This window comes from Hemitrygon akajei, chromosome 3 (assembly GCF_048418815.1).
Source record: "Hemitrygon akajei chromosome 3, sHemAka1.3, whole genome shotgun sequence".
In the NCBI taxonomy this organism is placed as follows: Eukaryota; Metazoa; Chordata; class Chondrichthyes; order Myliobatiformes; family Dasyatidae; genus Hemitrygon; species Hemitrygon akajei.
In genome coordinates, this window is record NC_133126.1 from 171,706,327 (window position 1) to 171,725,568 (window position 19,242).

The following is a 19,242-nucleotide window of genomic DNA, read 5'->3' on the forward strand; positions in this document are numbered from 1 at the left end:
AGAAAATTTGCTATTTCTTCCTATGGGTTTATGCTGCCCGAGATAGGCAAATACAAATGTAATATTAGGGAGATTTCAAACTACAGCATGTTCCAAACTTGACCCACGGCAATTTGCCTATTGCAGAAGCATGTCCATGGCAGACACCTTCAACTGGAACTACACTCATCTCAGAGGTATCTGGACGGTAAAGGCACAGAGATTAGACTGTTGTATAATGACTTCACCTCTGTTTTCTACATTATAATTCCAAGCAAACTCATCTCCAACTTCTAGACTTAGGAAATGAGTACCTCATTTGAAATGAGACTTCTGAAGATACTGGAAATCCCAAATAACACACAGAAAATGTTGGAGGAACTCAGCAGGTCAGGCAGCATCTATGGAAATGAATAAACAGTCATCGTTTCAGGCTCAGATCCGTCATCAGGACTGGAAAGGAAGGGGGAAGAAGCCAGAATAAGAAGGTGTGAGTAGTGAAAGAAGTACAATAAACATCACCAATAGCATGTCCTGGTCCAATTTGAAAGACAACATGGTCAGGAATCTCAGCAGCACCTCTACATCTTCAGGAGGCTAAAGAAATTTGACATGCTGCCTTTGAATTTCACCAGCTTTAATTGATGCACCACAGAAAGCATCTTATCCAGGTGCAACATGGCCTGGTATGGCAACTAAAAACCACAAAAGACCTGTAGAGTGCTTTGGACACATCTCAACACATCACAGAAATCAACATCCCCTCTAGGGACACTGTCCACACTTCTCACTGCCTCTGTAAAGCAGCACACATAATCAAAAACTACATCCTCCCAGGCTGTTCTCTCCTCCCCCTCATCGAATAGAAGATACAGAAGTCTTCCAGCACGCATCACCAGGCTCAAGAACAGCTTCTATCCCACTATAATAAGACTATTGAACAGTAAGATTGAGTCTTGGCCTCACAATCTACCTGGATATGACCTTGCTTCTTATTGTTTGCTTGCAATGCACTCTGTTACTGCAACACTTTATTTTGCATTCCGATTTGTTTTCCCTTGTAATACCTCATGCGCTGTCGTAATGAAATAATCTACCCGCAGGACGAAGTTTTTCACGGTACCTCGCTGCATGTGACAATAATTAACTAATTTACCTACTTCTTTTAGAAACAGACCTGCTCAGATTCCACTTCAGAAGATGTGAATAGATCATTCCACTGGGCCAGTCTAGGTCCCTCTCAGATTAGTGTGCAGCAGGAAGACATGGCTTTTGAAAGCTCCATGGCTACGATGACCCTGGGATGTGGGTGCTGAAAATATATCAACATATTACCTTCCATTCATTCAGTCTGAATCAGAGATCTTTAACCCAATCAGAATGTCAGTCTATGGCCTCCTCTACTGCCATGATGTGCCCACACTCAGGTTGGAGGGGCAACATCTTGTATTCCGTCTGGGTAGCCTCCAACCTGAAGGCATGAATATCGATTTCTTGAACTTTTGGTAATTGTTGCCTCCTCCCATCTCCTTCACCATTCCCCATTCCCTCTCTCACCTGCCCATCACCTCCCTCTGGTGCTCCTCCTTCCCTTTCCTCCAAGGCCTTCTACCCTCTCCTATCAGATTCCCCCTTCTCCAGCCATGTATCTCTCACCTATCAACTTCCTAGCTCTTTACTTCACCCCTACCCCCCTCCCAGTTTCACCTCTCACCTACCACCTTGTACTTATTCCTCCCCTCTCCCCACCTTATTGGTTTGACTTCTCATCTTTTTTCCTCCCCCCAGTCCTGATGAAGGGTCTTGGCTTGAAACATCGACTGTTTACTCTTTTCTATAGATGCTGTCTGGCCTGATGAGTTCCTCCTGTGGCTTGGATTTCCAGAATCTGCAGATTTTCTCGTGTTTTTGATTCAATCAGTATGTTGCCCAATCACCAGCAAGGCTAGGGAGAAGATCTTCTGTTGCACCTGACCTCCCAGGATAATTCAGAGGATGCAGAATGCACCACCTAGGTTAAGTTCAAAACTGAAATATGTTTACTAAAGAAACAAAATGAGAATGCATAACAATGGTTGTGCAGATTTATCTGTCAAATGAAATTAAGTGTTGGTGCTTTGTTAATTATTGACAGACAAGTAAACAATGCAGTTCCTCTCCAGATGTCATCCTGTCATTGAAATTTGGAAATATCTCTATTTATCATACCATACACATCACCTAGATTTGAAGTGGCTGAATCTCTGAAGTATCATATTTCAAAACTAAAGGTTAATAGAGAAACAATTTAAAATTTCAACTAGCAAAAACTAGCAAGAGTCTGTGGGAAGTACAGCAGTGAAATATTACATCAACAATTGTAAAAGAATGACTGCAATGATACAAAATAGTAATTAATAAGATGTCACTTAATTTTAAAGCCATTGTGATTTTTCTCTTGTACAAGGAAGCTTTTTGAAGTCTCAATCATTTTCTCAAATGTTTAAAATAAATGTAAAGTTCAGTTTATCTATTCTGTTATATACAATTCCCCATTTTGATCACTGCACTATCATACTAAAGACCTTGTTACAATGACCATATTGTGTCTGCGCACAGCACATTGTAATGCGGTGAGTACATATGCCATGTTTGAGGAGTTCAGAGATGGGCAAAACAAAGCCTTACAATTTGTCATATTTGACATTTACTAGTAGGATACTTTAATCATACAGTTATTTATTTAATAGTAATATTATCAAATGCCAAAGTCCAATTCAACCTTTATTTTTATATCTCCTTCCACAGATACTCTGACTTCATGTGATCTTCCTGTGCTGAACTATACATTCTGGAGTTGCCCAAGGCTCAGCTGAACACAATGCCAGGATTGTTAAACCAATCGACATGGGCACCTCTCCCTTTGAATGCATCCAGTATCAGAGCCTGCACTAATGGTTTCTCCCTCAGGATATCCACAAGCCTCACCTATACCAACCCAGAAAATGTACCGGTAGAAGGTAAGCAGCTGACTATCTAATGAAAATGCAACCTTAAGTACAAAATTCAAAGTGTATTTGGCATTATGGAATGCAAGAGTATATGTGATATCAGGGACAAGAGTTCTGGCTGGCTTGTTTGTTATGATTTGTCTGGAATCAACCAAAACAGTGTAAATGATAGCATTGTTTTAAACACTAGTTACATTCAATGTAAACTCTCTTTCCACAGCTTGCACACTAATTAAGAAATATCATACTGGAAGCTGTCTAGCTGCAACGGATGGCATCCCTCAGCTAAAATTAATTAGCTTTGACAGTCTGCAAAACATTGTAACACTCAACAAATTGAACTCTTTTGTATCAGTATATTCAATTGACACACTTCAAAAACATTTGAATGTTACTCTTTTCAATGTATAAGAAACTGCTATATACCAATTCAAACAGTAAATAGTTGGCTCTGAAGCCATTTTCATTCATTTAATATCATGGTAGACTAGTTAATCAGATCAAAATGTTTTTTTGTGTGATAAATCAAATTTTATCAGCATTAATCAGGGGCTAAATTATTGCCCTTGAATATATAAAAACAACTCACATAGCAGAATAACGCACACAAAATGCTGGTGGAACACAGCAGGCCAGGCAGCATCTATAAGGAGAAGCACTGTCGACGTTTCGGGCCGAGATCCTTCATCAGGATTTTGTGTGTGTTGTTGTTTGAATTTCCAGCATCTGCAGATTTCCTCGTGTTTGCTCACATAGCAGAATATCTCTTTTATATTGCATTAATGAAGATTAGCTGGTTGCATTGGTTCGTGTCTCTATGCATATTTGTAATGCAAATGAGTTTTAGAGAAACGAGAGCATTCGTGTCCTTTTGAAAACACTTCTCAATATGAAAACGCTGGTATTTACTACTGAGTGTACAAACATAGAGGGGGTATGGTACTGATGATGAAAATCCAGCAAGTTGCAAAGCTCTGACGAATGTTTCAGTCAGGGAAATGTATTTTCCCACTTCTAGTCTTTTGAGAGTGAATTAGTTGAGTATGTAGACTTACACTCAATGGCAACTTTATTAGGCACCTAATAAAGTTGACATTGAGTATGTGTTTGTGGTCACCCACTACAAGGTTCGATGTGCTTCTGCATGCTACAGATGGAAATATTTAGTTACTTGAGTTACGGTTGCCTTCATATCAGCTTGTTCTAGTTTGCCCATGCTCCTCTGAAGTTTCTCATTAACAAGGCATTTTCCCACGCAGAACTGCCACCCACTGGATGTTTTTTGTTTCTCGCACCATTCTCTTTAAACTCTAGAGACTGTTGCAAGCAAAAATCCCAGGAGGTCAGCAGCTTCTGAAATACTCAAACCACCCCATCTCGCACCAACAATCATTCCATGGTCAAAGTTACTTAGATCATATTTCTTCCCCTTTCTGATGTTTGGTCTGTACTACAACTGAGCCTCTTTATCCTGTCTGCGTGCTTGTTTTTATGCATTGAGTTGCTGCAACGTGATTGGCTGATTAGATATTTGTTCTAACAAACAGGTGTGCAGGTGCACCTACTACAGTGGCCAATGTGTGTATTTCGCTCTTAGGAGCAAAAAGAATCCATTCTTCTGTTGTCATGCTCCCGAGCTTTGCTTAAACAAACAGGGCAAAGTATTGAGAAATCTGTTGACACGAATTAGCAAAACATGCTTTGCATATTGAATGAATAAACCAATGCAGCTGGGCAAGGATTACATAATTCATATCATTTCTATCTGTGAGTTTTAGTTCTCATGTTCTCAGAATGACCAGAATTTGACTCAGGACTTAATGATTTAGCATAACTACCTAATAAAGTTGATTGCAAATCCTGATGCTTGCATTGGCATGGTTAAATGTCACTGTCACAGATAATGCCCTCCTTCACGTGCTCTGCTATTATAGTCCTTGCAGATGGAACCACTTGGAAATCACTGATATTGCTTGTAATTCAGGCTCTCCTGTCTGTGAAAGTTCTTTGATCTGATTGGATGAACAATCTACCAATCAGACCTATTGTAGGACATACTGAGGGACCCAAGTTGCACCAAAGGCTGGAAAGAGGAAGTCCACAAAGCAGAACTTCTGAAGTTTTTTTTTCCTGACAGAATTCGTTATGTAGTAACCACTGACTGTTTATAATTTGTTGTTACTCAAAGCTTATACTTTATCAGTTAATTTTAATAGCATACTGGTGCAATTCTGCATTGCCATCATAGAGTGCACCCTCACATCAACCATTACTGTCTGGTTTGGTACAGCATCATCTTACAATATACAAAAAAAGCACAGAGAATTTCAAGCCAGCAGAAAAAGTCACTGGTTTTTATCATGACTGCAAGTCTAGTATGTGTCCAGGACAAAGAAGCAGGCAGGAAAAATCATTACAGACATAACCCACCCTGAAATCTCACTTTTCCAAAAATCTCCCTTCTGGAAAGCTTCTATACGGCTATTAAAACAAAAGCAAAACTGCACATCATTTCAAAACTTTCTTCCTCCAGGCAGTTAATCTGATCAATCATTCCAGTGACACTCCCCACCTGCTCTATTACTCTCCGTTACTGTATGTTAAACAGTTTAAATCACTTTTCTAATGCTATTTACTTTGAAAATACATGTTGGTATTTATGAATTTATGAACATTTTATTCTATGTCTGTACTTCAATCTCTAACTTTTTTGTGTATAATTCTTTATTCTTTAAAATTGTTGAACATTGTTATTTTTGTTGCATGTCATGCCGACTGTCACACCATAGCAAATTCATGTCAATGGCAAATAAAGATAATCCTTAATTCTTAAGATCTATTTGAAAATACTGCTTTTACTGTATCAAGTAAAATTACAGTGCCTAAAAAAAAGTAGGCCCCCCCCCCAGAAGTTTTCATGTTTTATTGTTTTACAACTTTGAATCACAGTGGATTTAATTTGGCTTTTTGACACTGATCAACAGAAAAAGACTCTTTTGTGTCAAAGTGAAAACAGTTCTCTACAAGGTGGTCTAAATTAATTACAAATTTTAAAAAAATAATTGATTGCATAATTACTCACCTCCTTCAAGTCAGGATTTAATAGCTGCACCTTTGGCAGCAATTCAGCCTCAGGCCTGTGTGGAAAGGTCTGTATCAGCTTTGCACATCTGGACACTGCAATTGTTCCCCATTCTTCTTCACAAAATTACTCAAGCTCTGTCAGATTGCATGGGGATTTCGAGTGAACAGCCCTTTACGTCCACCCTCAAATTCTCAATTAGATTGAAGTCTGGACTTACTTGTCCATCCCAGGACATTAACTTGTTGTTTTAGAGCTGTTCCTATGTAGTTTTGGCTTTATGCTTGAGGTTATTGTTTTGCTGGAAAACAAATCTTCTCCCAGACTGCATCAGGTTTTCCTCCAGGATTTCCCTGTATTTTGCTGCATTCATTTTACTCTCTACCTTCACAAGCCTTCCAGGGCCTGCTGCAGTGAAGCATCTCCACAACATGATGTAACTACCACCATGTTTCATGGTAGGATTGTTGTGTTTTTGATGATGTGTAGTGTTTAGTCTGATGACCAAAAAGCTCAGTTTTAGTTTCATCAGACCATAGAACGTTCTTCCAGCTAACTTCAGAACCTCCCACATGCCTTCAAGCAAACTCTAGCCAAGATTTCATGTTAGTTTTTTTTTCAAGAGTGGCTTTCTTTTTGCCACTCTCCCATAAAGCTGGGACTTGTGAAGCATCTGACCAACAGTTATATGCACAGTCTCTCCCATCTTAGGAATTGAAGCTTGGGACACTTCCAGAGTTGCCCTAGGTCCCTTGGTGGCCTCCCTCACTAGCCCCTTCCTTGCACAGTCACTCGGTTTTTGAGGACGGTCTGCTCCAGGCAGATTCACAGCTGTGCCATATTCTTTCCATTTCTTGATGATTGACTTAACTGTACTCCAAGGGATATTCAGTACTTGGAAATTTTCTTGTATCCATCTCCTGACTTGTGCTTCTCGATAGCCTTTTCACAGAGTTGCTTGGAATGGGGCGTCACGTGATGACGTAGGATCGAGACGTTGGGAATCCAGCTCCCTCGTAAAAAGTAATGAAATAGGGTTTAAATGAAGAAAAGTTAATAAATATCTACTAGAAACTATTTATAAGTAACTCAGGATTATCTTCTGATATGGCTCCTAAACCGAAACAGAAGAAAGCTACTACTTCGAAGACTGTGCAAATCGGCGGGGGAAAAGGCCTAGCCATCTCGGCGAAGCCTCGGACTCAAGTTGGATCTCCTCCCGGCGAAGTGCATGGCACTTCTGATGATGTGGGACAGGAAGTTGCAGCAATGTCGGTGGTCTCTAAGAAGAAACGACAAGAACAACGCATGCGCGAAGAAACAAGTATGCATGAACAGATATTAACAAAACTACAAATCCCAACTACAGCTGGAAGTGAAACTGGAAGTGAATCGGAAGTGGAATCAGACTCTTTGGGAAATTCAGAGGAAGAAAAAGAGGAAAAGAAGGAGGAGATTAAAGGAGACATAAAAGATATCCTGATATATATTATGAATGAATTAAAAGCTATAAGAAGGATGCAGAATACACTCGATAATGTGGTGGAAAAACAAAAGAAGACGGATAATAAAGTTAAAGAGATGGAAGTAAAAGTGGAAGAAAACACTGAAAGAATAGATAAGATAGAAGACAATAATCTTGCCTGGACAATAGAAAGAAAACGGATGTTGGAAAAAATAGATGCGTTTGAAAACTCTAGTAGATGAAATAATATCAAAATTGTTGGTCTTATGGAAGGTACAGAGGGAGAAAATCCAATAAAATTCTTTCAAGAATGGATTCCAAAAATTTTGGAAATGAAAGAAGGAAGTCAAGTAATTGAAATTGAAAGAGCACACAGAGCTTTAAGACCAAGACCTCAACAAGATCAAAATCCAAGATCAATTTTGATAAAATGCTTAAGTTACCAAGATAAAGAAATGATCTTGAAGGCAGCTGCTCAAGGTGCTAAAAAGAGAAAAGGGCCATTGATAATAGAAGGGAAAAGAGTTTTTTTTTATCCAGACATAAGTTACGATCTTCTGAAGAGGTGGAAGGAATTTAATCCAGTGAAAAAATCTTCATGAGAAAAGGGCTATAAATTTTTATTGAGCTACCCAGCAAAATTGATAATTTTCCTGGATAACGAAGAAAGAAGATTTTTCGTTGACTACCGGAAAGCGGAGAAATTTGTACAAGAATTACCTGATGTCCACGAAGAGAAGAAAAGAATTATAGAAATGAAATGGACTAATGATGAAGACTGAAACAAGGTTGGACTTGATGGACATTTACAAAAAAAAATAGTTGAGGAGTATTAATTGGGAGTAGAGACATTAATTATTTTCTTTTTTTTCTTCACGAATATATTTTCTTTTTTTTTTGCGGGGGAGCAGGAGGAGCTCCTGATCGATGGCTGCGAGTTTCACGTGTACAATCATGGTGATTGCCATGACCCGTAAAATGGGGGGGGGGGTAATGTTGTGTTCTTTTTATTCGCAACATTAGTGGGGGGGGGTACTTTGTTTTTTTTCCCTTATATATTAGTTATCTTTCTTCTATTTTTCTTCTTTTTTGCCTGGATGGTTGGGGAGAAACTCATAGCAACATGGAGAATTTTAAAGAGTTCCCAAGGTATTATGAATGATTAATTTACTTAATTTTTTAAGTTTTTATGTTAATGGAATTAATGAACCTGTGAAAAGAAAAAGACTTTTAACATATATTAAGAAAATGAAAGGAGATATAGCTTTTTTACAAGAAACACATTTAACAGAAACAGAACATAAGAAATTAAAGAGGGATTGGGTTGGAAATGTCATTGCAGCTTCATTTAATTCAAAATCGAGAGGAGTTGCAATTTTGGTTAATAAATCTTTACCAATTAAAATACAAAATGTAATAATTGATTCTGTGGGGAGATATGTGATTATACATTGTCAAATTTTTTACATCAATTATATATAACACCACAGAAAATAAATAGATTAAATTCAAATATGTCTGACCAATGTTTTTGATGTAATCAAGAAATTGGTACTTTTTTACATTCTACTTGGTCTTGTTTTAAAATTCAACCATTTTGGATAAATCTAAGACTTTTATTGGAACAAATTACTGGAGTACAACTCCCACATAGTCCAGTATTATTTTTATTAGGAGACATTGAAGGGACAATACCGAAATTTAAATTGAATAAGTATCAGAAAAAATTTATAAAAATTGCATTGGCAGTAGCCAAAAAAGTTATCGCAGTTACTTGGAAATCTGATTTATATTTAACTATGGGTTGTTGGAATAATGAAATGCATAGTTGTATTCCACTTGAAAAAATTACATACAATCTAAGAAATGAATATGATATATTTTTGAAAATTTGGCTCCCATTCTTACAAAAGATAGGATTAAGTACATAGGTCCTTTGAAGATAAAATTATAAAGTAATTGGGGAAAGTAAAAATAAATATTAAAATTATTTTGAACTCCATGGAGCATGTGGGGATCCTCTGATATCCAGGTAATCTTTCTCTTCTTTTTTTCCTTTCTTTAGATAAGGGTTAAGGGGGGGAGGGTTAAGGGGAGGGGGGAGGGTAAATATTATTTTTCTCACTATTTTATATTCTTTGTAATTTTCTAAAATTTAATAAATAAATTAAAAAAAAGAGTTGCTTGGAATGTTCTTCTGTCTTCATGGTGTAGTTTTTGCCAGAATACTGACTACCAGCAGTTGGACCTTTCAGATACAGGTGTATTTATACTACAATCAATCGAAACACCTGGACTGCACACAGGTGATCTCCAGTTATCTAATTATGTGACTTTAAAACCAGTTGGCTGCACCAGTGATGATTTAGTGTGTCATATTAAAGGGGTGAATACATATGCAATCAATTGTTTTGTGTTTTATATTTGTAATTAATTTAGTTCACTTTGTAGAGATCTGTTTTCACTTTGACAAGAGTCTTTTTCTGTTGATCAGTGTCCAAAAAAAAGCCAAATTAAATCCACTGTGATTCAATGTGGTAAAACAATAAAACATGAGAACTTCTTGGGGGGGGGGGGGGGGGGTTGGTGAATACTTTTTATAGGCACTGTATTTTTAGAAAACCATGATTCTTTTTCCAGGTGTATTTGTTTACCTGTTGGACGAGTCAGAGGTGGTGGCTGACTTTGAAGCTTTGACAGCAGGAAGGCTAGTAACCACCCAGGTAAAGAACCGGGTAAGAGCTGAAGATTGCTGCTTTGAATGCTACAACCGCTCCAATCTGGCACTTCAGTGTAGCAAAGGTAAGTGCAAGCAGCAGACTACTCTCCACACTTGCTCTATTCTGATCATTTCTTTTAAATAAAGTTTCTGGAGCCTCTCAGTTAACCAAAAGTTAGTTTAAAGTGGTGCATACTTTTGTACTTGGACAATTGAATTGGTTTTTTTTTCTGCCTTCTTAATAACCTTGCGTTTACTGTCTACTAAGTACCCCAAGACATAACCAATGAGTATCTTAATAGGAGTATCAAAGAGCTAAGGACAACACTCTTCTTATTGAATTAGTTCTCTTTGATAAATATTTAATGGAATGTGTAAAAAAAAATTGCTTTAGCCATCTAAATGATTGATTTGCATCAAGATAAAGTTCAAAATTCACTACTAAAATGTTGGAGCTGTAGCTTGGGGGTCATGAAAATCCCCTTCTTTAAGCTTAATCAGTTATCTTGCATATACATGATTATTGCTTAAAACATTTGCATGTGCTGGTCTGGTAATCGTTCAGCTGCAGATATGGCAATGAATCAGCACTGGAAAGGAAACACACTGCTTCAGTTTAAAATACATAATTAATCAGAGCTTTAGCAAAAAGAACAGTCTGAACAAATCATGATCTGAATTTTGGCCTCAACTCTGATCTGATTTGAATTGATCAGTACAAGTTTTAACAAATGAACTATTTTTCACTAACAGGATATTACAACTAAATAAACTGAATCACACAGTTAACAGCATGTTAAGCACGTGTTAAACCTGGTATAATCAGTGTTGTATAAACCCTTTATGTAAATTGGTTATTATCCCTCAAGTCAATTCATGCTCAAATGGCAACATTTGTTCTATCTGCGGATATTTTCATCCTCAAGATTAGCAATACAGACAGACGTACTTTAATGATCCCGAGGGAAACTGGGTTTCGTTACAGTCACACCAACCAAGAATAGTGTAGAAATATAGCAATATAAAACCATAAATAATTAAATAATAATAAGTAAATTATTCCAAGTGGAAATAAGTCCAGGACCAGCCTATTGGCTCAGGGTGTCTGACACTCCGAGGGAGGAGTTGTAAAGTTTGATGGCCACAGGCAGAAATGACTTCCTACGACACTCAGTGTTGCATCTCGGTGGAATGAGTCTGGATGAATGTACTCCTGTGCCTAACCAGTACATTATGGAGTGGATGGGAGTCATTGTCCAAGATGGCACATGACTTGGACAGCATCCTCTTTTCAGACACCACCGTCAGAGAGTCCAGTTCCACCCCCACAACATCACTGGCCTTACAAATGAGTTTGTTGATTCTGTTGGTGTCTGCTACCCTCAGCCTGCTGCCCCAGCACACAACAGCAAACACGATAGCACTGGCCACCACAGCCTCGTAGAACATCCTCAGCATCATCCGGCAGATGTTAAAGGACCTCAGTCTCCTCAGGAAATAGAGAGGGCTCTGACCCTTCTTGTAGACAGCCTCAGTGTTCTTTGACCAGTCCAGTTTATTGTCAATTCGTATCCCCAGGTATTTGTAATCCTCCACCATGTCCACACTGACCCCTTGGATGGAAACAGGGGTCACTGGTGCCTTAGCCCTCCTCAGGTCCACCACCAGCTCCTTAGTCTTTTTCGCATTAAGCTGCAGATGATTTTGCTTGCACCATGTGACAAAGTTTCTCACCGTAGCCCTGTACTCAGCCTCATCTCCCTTGCTGATGCATCCAACTATGGCAGAGTCATCAGAAAACTTCTGAAGATGGCAAGACTCTGTGCAGTAGTTGAAGTCCAAGGTGTAGATGGTAAAGAAAAAGGGAGACAGGACAGTCCCCAGTGGACCCCCAGTGCTGCTGACCACTCTGTCTGACACACAGTGTTGCAAGCGCACATACTGTGGTCTGCCAGTTGGGTAATCAATAATCCATGACACCAGGGAAGCATCCACCTGCATCACTGTCAGCTTCTCACCCAGCAGAGCAGGGTGGATGGTGTTGAACGCATTGGAGAAGTAAAAAAACATGACCCTTACAGTGCTCGCTGGCTTGTCCAGGTGGGCGTAGACACGGTTCAGCAGGTAGACGATGGCATCCTCAACTCCTAGTCGGGGCTTGTAGGCAAACTGGAGGGGGTCTAAGTGTGGCCTAACCATAGGCCGGAGCTGCTCTAGAACAAGTCTCTCCAGGGTCTTCATGATGTGGGAGGTCAATGCCACCGGTCTGTAGTCATTGGAGCCACTGGGGCGCGGCATCTTCGGTACAGGAACAAGGCAGGACGTCTTCCACAGCACAGGAACCCTCTGGAGACTCAGGCTCAGGTTGAAGACATGGTGAAGTACTCCACATAGCTGGGGGGCACAGGCTTTGAGCACCCTGGGGCTAACACCATCCAATATTATGAGTCCAGAAAGGTTATGGTAGCTGGGACTATTTTAGGAAGTTCACACAACACAACACCCACCAAAACTGGAAGTACTTCCCAGTAGGAACAACCCAAGAAGCACAGGAGACAGTATATACAGGTGTACTACCTTCCTACCTGAGGGAAGTGCGGGAATTCATTGAGATGGATAATGCAATCTTATACATGTGACAGGATCCAAGACTGATCACATTACTATGAACCTCAAATATAGGTTACCTCAGTACCTGTGGTATTGCAAAATATGCATTCAAAACTTTTTGATGGAAAAACTGTTCTAAAAAAAAAGCAAACAAATAATTTGCATCTCATGAAGATATTTATTATGAACAATTGTTCCTTCCCTGATAACTAAATAGTTATTACTCTGTTTCGTATTCCACAATAGATATTTTAGTAAAAAACAGTTTATAATTGCTAGATCAGTGTTGTATCCCAAGCAAATTGGCTTACAACTGTCCAAAAGAAGTGCATCTTTTAACTTTGGGCAATAACTAATGGATTAGATCACATGTCCATCCTGCAATATCTTTTCTTCTATTATCTCAGTAGATCCAATGTTTCAGCTAATTTTATGCCTCGCTTAGAGAGAATAAATGTAGCTGTAAGATAAAAGCCCTTGTCCTGTAGAGCAAATTAAGTCCAAGACCCAATACCAACAATATTTTTGGCTACTGATGACTCTATTCTACATACTTGAATATTTGTTTTACCTTTACTCTTTTATTTCTATTGAAAGAACTGTTCCAGCACACCATCATAAGTCCATAAAATCTAAGAGCAAAATCAGGCCATTTGGCCCATTGAGTCTCCTCCACCATTTCATCATGGCTGATCCATTTTTCCTCTCAGCCCCAATCTCCTGCTTTCTCCCCGTATCCCTTCATGCCCAGGCTAATCAAGAATCTATCAAGCTGTGCTCAGTTCTGCTCTAAATGGACACCCCTCTGTTCTGAGGCTCTGTCCGCTGGTCTTAGACTCCCCCACCATAGGAAACATCCTCTCACAAATCCACTCTATCAAGGCCTTTTAACACTTGTTTGGTTTCAGTGAGGTCACCCCTCACTCTTCTGACTTCCAGTGAGTAGAGGCCCAAAGCCATCAAACACTCCTCTTTTGACAAGCCTTTCAAACCTGTAGTCATTTTCATGACCCTCCTTTAGACCTTCTCCAATGTCAGCACTATCCTAAGCAACTGTGGTAGGTGGTTTTATTTCAATGGAGATCCTTAATTTCTCTTAACCAGGTGTACTTTCTACATCTTTTGAAATAAAGATATCTTGGCATCCTTAACTTGAATCTTCACTCTGTTGGTGCACAGGTCACCTGATATTGGATGAAGACATGGATAGAACCACTTTCATTGTTAGCACTGGGTTGATTGGCTCTCTGGAAACCATGACGATATTTCTGAGCACTACAATGGAGCTTCAGACACAACAGGATGGCACTGTGCAGGTGCTGTTTCCTCCTGTATTTATGCCTCTGGTACGCAAAAATGAGGGGAAGGTTGAGTCTACAAGAAGTGATGGAGAACGGTGAGTCTTGGAGGGGTACAACATCTGTGGCTAATTTCATACTATGACAACAGCATCAGATATTTGCATTACATGGAGTCTTTCACGTAGCAAAACAACCCAAGGGAGGTCAGAGAAATGTTACCAAATAACCTTCAACACAGATTCATATAAGGAGATTTTGGGGAAAATGACTATAAGCTTAAATCACAAAAACACTAATGAACCAACTTAACTAGGGTCGGAATCAGAATCAGGTTTAATATCATCGGCATACTTCATGAAATTTGTTGACTTTGCGCCAGCAGTACAATGCAACGCATAATATAGAGAGAAACTGATTTACAGTAAGTATATCTATCTTAAATATTTAAATTAAATAAGAAGTGCCAGAATAGAAATAAACAAGTAGTGAGGTCACATTCATGGGTTCAATGACCATTCAGAAACTGGATGGCAGAGGGGAAGAAGCTGTTCCTGAATTGCTGAGTGTGTGCCTTCAGGCTTCTGTACCTCCTTCCTGATGGCAGCAATGAGAACAAAGCATGACCTGGGTGATGGAGGTTATTAATGATGGATGCCACCATGGTGAGGCATCTCTCCTTGAATGTGCCCTGGACTCTTGGAGGCTAGTGCTCATTGTAGACTAGTGCTCATGATGGCGCTGACTAAGTTTACAGCTCTTTGTAGCTTAATTCGATCTTGTGCAGTAGCCACCCCCCCACCCCCCCCCCCCCCCCCCCACCACCACATCCCCGATGATGATGCAGCCAGTTAGAATGCTGTCCAGGGTACATTCGTAGAGAGATTTTTGCGTGTTTTTGGTGATATCCCAGTTCTTCTCAAACTCCTGATGAAATATGGCCGCCATTGTACCTTGTTTGTAGCTGCATCAATATGTTGGGGCCAGGTTAGATCCTCAGATATTGACACCCAGGAACTTGAAATGGTTATGTGGTAAAGATGACCATATTACAATATTATTTATTGTAATATGCTCCTAGTTGAATTGTTGGTCCATATCCTTTGAAATGTTCTGTATGGAACATAGTGTAGATCAGAAAATATTATGGCACAGTACAGCAATGTTCTGCACCTTTTAACCTATTAATCCTTCCCTCCCTAATCACTCTACATTTTCCTATCATTCTTGTGCCCGTAAGAGTCTCTTAAATGTCCCTAATATATCTGCCTTTACTACCACTCCAGATAGCACTTTCCATACACCCACCACTCTCTGTGTACAAAAAAAACTTGGCACCCCCTCTATACTCTCTGCTTATCATCTCAAAGTTATGCCCTCTCATATTAGCCATTTCTACTCTGGGAAAAGGTCTCTGTCTGTCCTCTCAATCTCTGCATTTTATCATCTTGTACACCTCTATCTAATTGCCTCTCATCCTATTTTGCTCCAAAGAGAAAAGGTCTATCTCACTCAACTTGCCTTTATATGGCATGCCCTCTAGTCCAGACAGCACCCTGGTAATCTCCTCTGCACCCTCTCTAAAGCTTCCACATTCTTCCTATAATGAGGTGACTAGAACTGAACACAATATTCCGTGTTGTCTAACCAGGGTTTTATAGAGCTGCAATATTCCCTCTTGGCTCTTGAACTTAATCCCATGCCTAATGAAGGCCAACACACTTTATGACTTCTTAACAACCCCATCAATTTGCTTGGCAACTTTGAGTGATGTGTTTGCCAATATCCCTCTGTACCTCAGCACTGCTAAGAATCGTGCCAGTAACCCTTCTGCCTTCAAAATCGACCTTCCAAATTGAATCACTTCACTCTTCAGTGGGTTGAACTCCATAAATCCTAGTTATCTGTATAAATGTATAATTTTTTCAATGTTTCTATCACTTATAAAATAATATAAATAAAAAATATATAAATAATAAAATATAGATTTATTACAAAAGGATTTGTGGAGGTACTTGTTAATATAAGGGGAAGATTGGCCATTGTAATGTCTGAAGCTTGGGAGTGTATTGCACATGTTCAGTAGATGGGGAAAGGAGAGTGTGAGGCTGTAGGGACCAAATTAATCATAGATAGTCTTGCTGGATTTGCTATGATGAGTGCTCTGCTCAGGAGTGAATTGAAACGTCAAATTTCAAAGTTCAAATTAAATTTATTATCAAAGTACATATTATATAGATCACCATATTCCACTCGGAGAATCATTTTCTTGCGGGCATTCACCATAGAACATAGAAATACAATAGAATCAATGAAAAACTACACAAAAACTGACGAATTTCCAAAAAAAATGTGCAAATACAAAAAATCAAATAATAATGATAATAAGTAAATAAGTAATACTGAGGGGTTGTTGAGTCCTTGAAAGTGTGTTCAGTGTTGTGGTGAGAGTTGTTATCAGTTCAGGAGCCTGATGGTTGAAAGGTAATAACTGTTCCTGAACCTGGTGGTTTGGGACCTCATTCCTGATGGTTGCATCGTGAAGAGAGCACGGCCTGGATGGTGAGGTCCTTTGACGATGGATGCTGATTTTTTTTTCTGGCTGTGCTCTTTGTGCAGTATACATGCTCAGTGGTGGGGAGTGGTTTATATATACACAGAAACTTAGGAGCATATGTAAGGCCCCAGTCAGTCCGGTGGGCAGCAGTGTCTCCCACCCCAGTGGCGTTCCCCAAGGCTGTGTGCTCAGCCCACTGGATCCACAGGATCCACTACTGGTGGAAGACTCAGCAAACAGGAGTAAGCCTAATTTTTCGTAACCAGTAATCTTAAACACTAACAGCAACCATGTTTCTGAAGCTGGTGCTGTGAGGTGACTGGAGAAGTTCTCTAATTATATTTAACTTGTGAAACTCTTTGTAAGTTTTGCTTTTACTTGAATATTTATAGTCCTTTTCTCTAACTATAGCTTTAGTTCTACCAATTGCTTCGGAGCAGGGGGTATCAGAGGAGAAAAATCCAGCAAACGCCGCAGCCTACCAGAGATCTTAACAGGACAAGTATTCAACCCAGTACCATATGAATTTAGCTTTGAGATGCTAGTGCGCGGCCCCTGTCTCCTGGCAGGTAAGAAACGTCATTGTTTAGAAGCTTAGCAATGTCTACCACTCTCCTTTATAGGACTGCATGTTTCAATTGAACACTGACTTAATTAGAGACTTAGAGACTGCAGATGCTGAAATCTGGACTAGTTTCTCTTCGACATGAAAAGCTATTGTAAACTGAGGCAAGTTTTAAGGGTGGATTATTCAAATAACTGCTGCTTTCTTACTGTATTTTTTTAGTTATCCACCACTGATTTCCCCACTGATGCCTGGCCATTGATATCATTCCTCAGGTCCATTTGATCCAGACAAGATCCAGATCCTAGCTGATCTCCTCCATAGGCTCTGTAATGGCCATTCTCAGGGTAGGCCGATCCAGTAATGTAGAATGCTGTAGCTCCTTTGCAACAGAATTCGCCTGTGGTAGCCCTTGAGCAAGGTGTTCTTTGAATGTATCTACTGAGTGTTTACATGGAGGAAGCAGTGACGTTGAGAGATGATGTTCAGATAAATGTAGGGTTGTATTGATCAGGAGCAGAGTGGTGTGAGAGAATGTTTTTGATGGAAGGAAGGACCATACCCATGGAGGAGGTGGTTTGTCCGGGAGAGATGATACCGGGAGTTTGAGTTTTCGGGGGTCCAAGAGAAAGGGCTGGTGAGTGGATGGTGGGAATACATAAGAGAGTTGTCAGTCACGGGGCTGGAAGTGAGTGAGCGTGCTCCTTCTGAGGAGAAAGAACTACTTGTGTTCATGTGCTGCCTCCACAGCATGTATCAAAGTACAAATGTGGCTGCCGTCCTTGGCTCAGAGGGTGGCAGCCACAACTCTCAGACGGAGTACTCCAAGCACATTTACCCAGACCTGCTTACCTTATTTTACACAGTAGACAGTCCTGAGTCTCAGTAGAATGGTTTAGAAAGCCTGTGTGAAGGTAACCTCCTAGATACATGCCAGTTAAGACTGGATTTTAGTCAGCCATCCCTCACCCTCTTTCTATTCATTCTTTTCACGTGATGTTGGCATAGCTGGCAAGACCATTATTATTATCTTTCCCCATCTGCCTGCCGGACCATTTCGGTGATCGTTTCAGAATCGACCACATTGCTACAAATCTTGAAGCATGTGGCCCGACCTATGATGGGCTACAGTCCGGCACCTTTGTGATCAATATGACCAAGTCCAGCTGCCTTTTCAAAGTTCCAGATTGTTACTAACTCGATTCGTATTCCACGGTTGCCATTGTGGAATTTGTATTCATGTCCCTTCGTTTGGTTATTGTGCCATTACTGGACCCCATCTAAACCAAAACCTGAAAGGGATAGGTTAGGTAATTTTCAATCACCCCCCCCCCCCACCCATTACATCAGGTTAAAATTACCCCTATTTCCTCTTGCTATATCCATTCCTGAGAATATTTGATAATGTTATCAGCTTTGAGCTCATGCAGCTTACTACTATGGGATTGTCTTCTTTCACCTTTTATCCTAGTTGAGTGCAAGTGTTTTCCAGTTGGAGGTTTGGTTTCCCTGAACATAGAATATTGGAATATGTAGATTTTGATGTTTGAGATAACAATAGTAAATACTGCGTTGATAAACAAATGAGGCAGAGGTAAAATCTCACATATTTCTCCTTCCGCTTCTTCTCCCTGATCCAAATATTTTAGAACCTCCATCAAAGTCTCACGGGATAGTGGGGAACTGAAATAGTTAAAGCCTTTCTCCTCCACATGTGGCATGAAATTAAATTTAGCCAGAAGGCATCCTCTTTTTCCTAGAATGTATAATTATTCACAACCTTTATGAAATATTCAGGACAGGCATATAGAGGTAGAAATAATCAATAGTTTAAGTCAATCCAACAGATTGATTCCTGCAGTTTCTGTGCTAAATACAATTACTTCTGACAGAGGGAATTTGAAGAGTTTCCACACAAACCAAGCTCCAATGCAGTAAATCACTTTGACTGTAAGCACACCACAGTGAGGTTCTGAA

The 19,242-nt window shown here is 39.7% G+C and overlaps 1 protein-coding gene across 10 annotated transcripts in view; it reads left to right on the forward strand.

The window, feature by feature from the left end:
- vwa5b2 (von Willebrand factor A domain containing 5B2) overlaps positions 1 to 19,242 on the forward strand; it is a 170,817-nt gene that overhangs the window by 70,458 nt on the left and 81,117 nt on the right. For 9 of the 10 annotated variants that reach the window (XM_073041325.1, XM_073041327.1, XM_073041329.1 and 6 more), the window contains 4 exons: positions 2,767 to 2,978; positions 10,157 to 10,318; positions 14,025 to 14,241; positions 17,112 to 17,269. In XM_073041325.1, coding sequence (XP_072897426.1) covers positions 2,840 to 2,978; positions 10,157 to 10,318; positions 14,025 to 14,241; positions 17,112 to 17,269 — 676 coding nt within the window. In that variant the 5' untranslated portion in view covers positions 2,767 to 2,839. Of the gene's footprint in view, positions 1 to 1,819; positions 1,995 to 2,766; positions 2,979 to 10,156; positions 10,319 to 14,024; positions 14,242 to 17,111; positions 17,270 to 19,242 lie in introns of all 10 variants that reach the window. The other variant, XM_073041324.1, reaches the window with a different exon arrangement.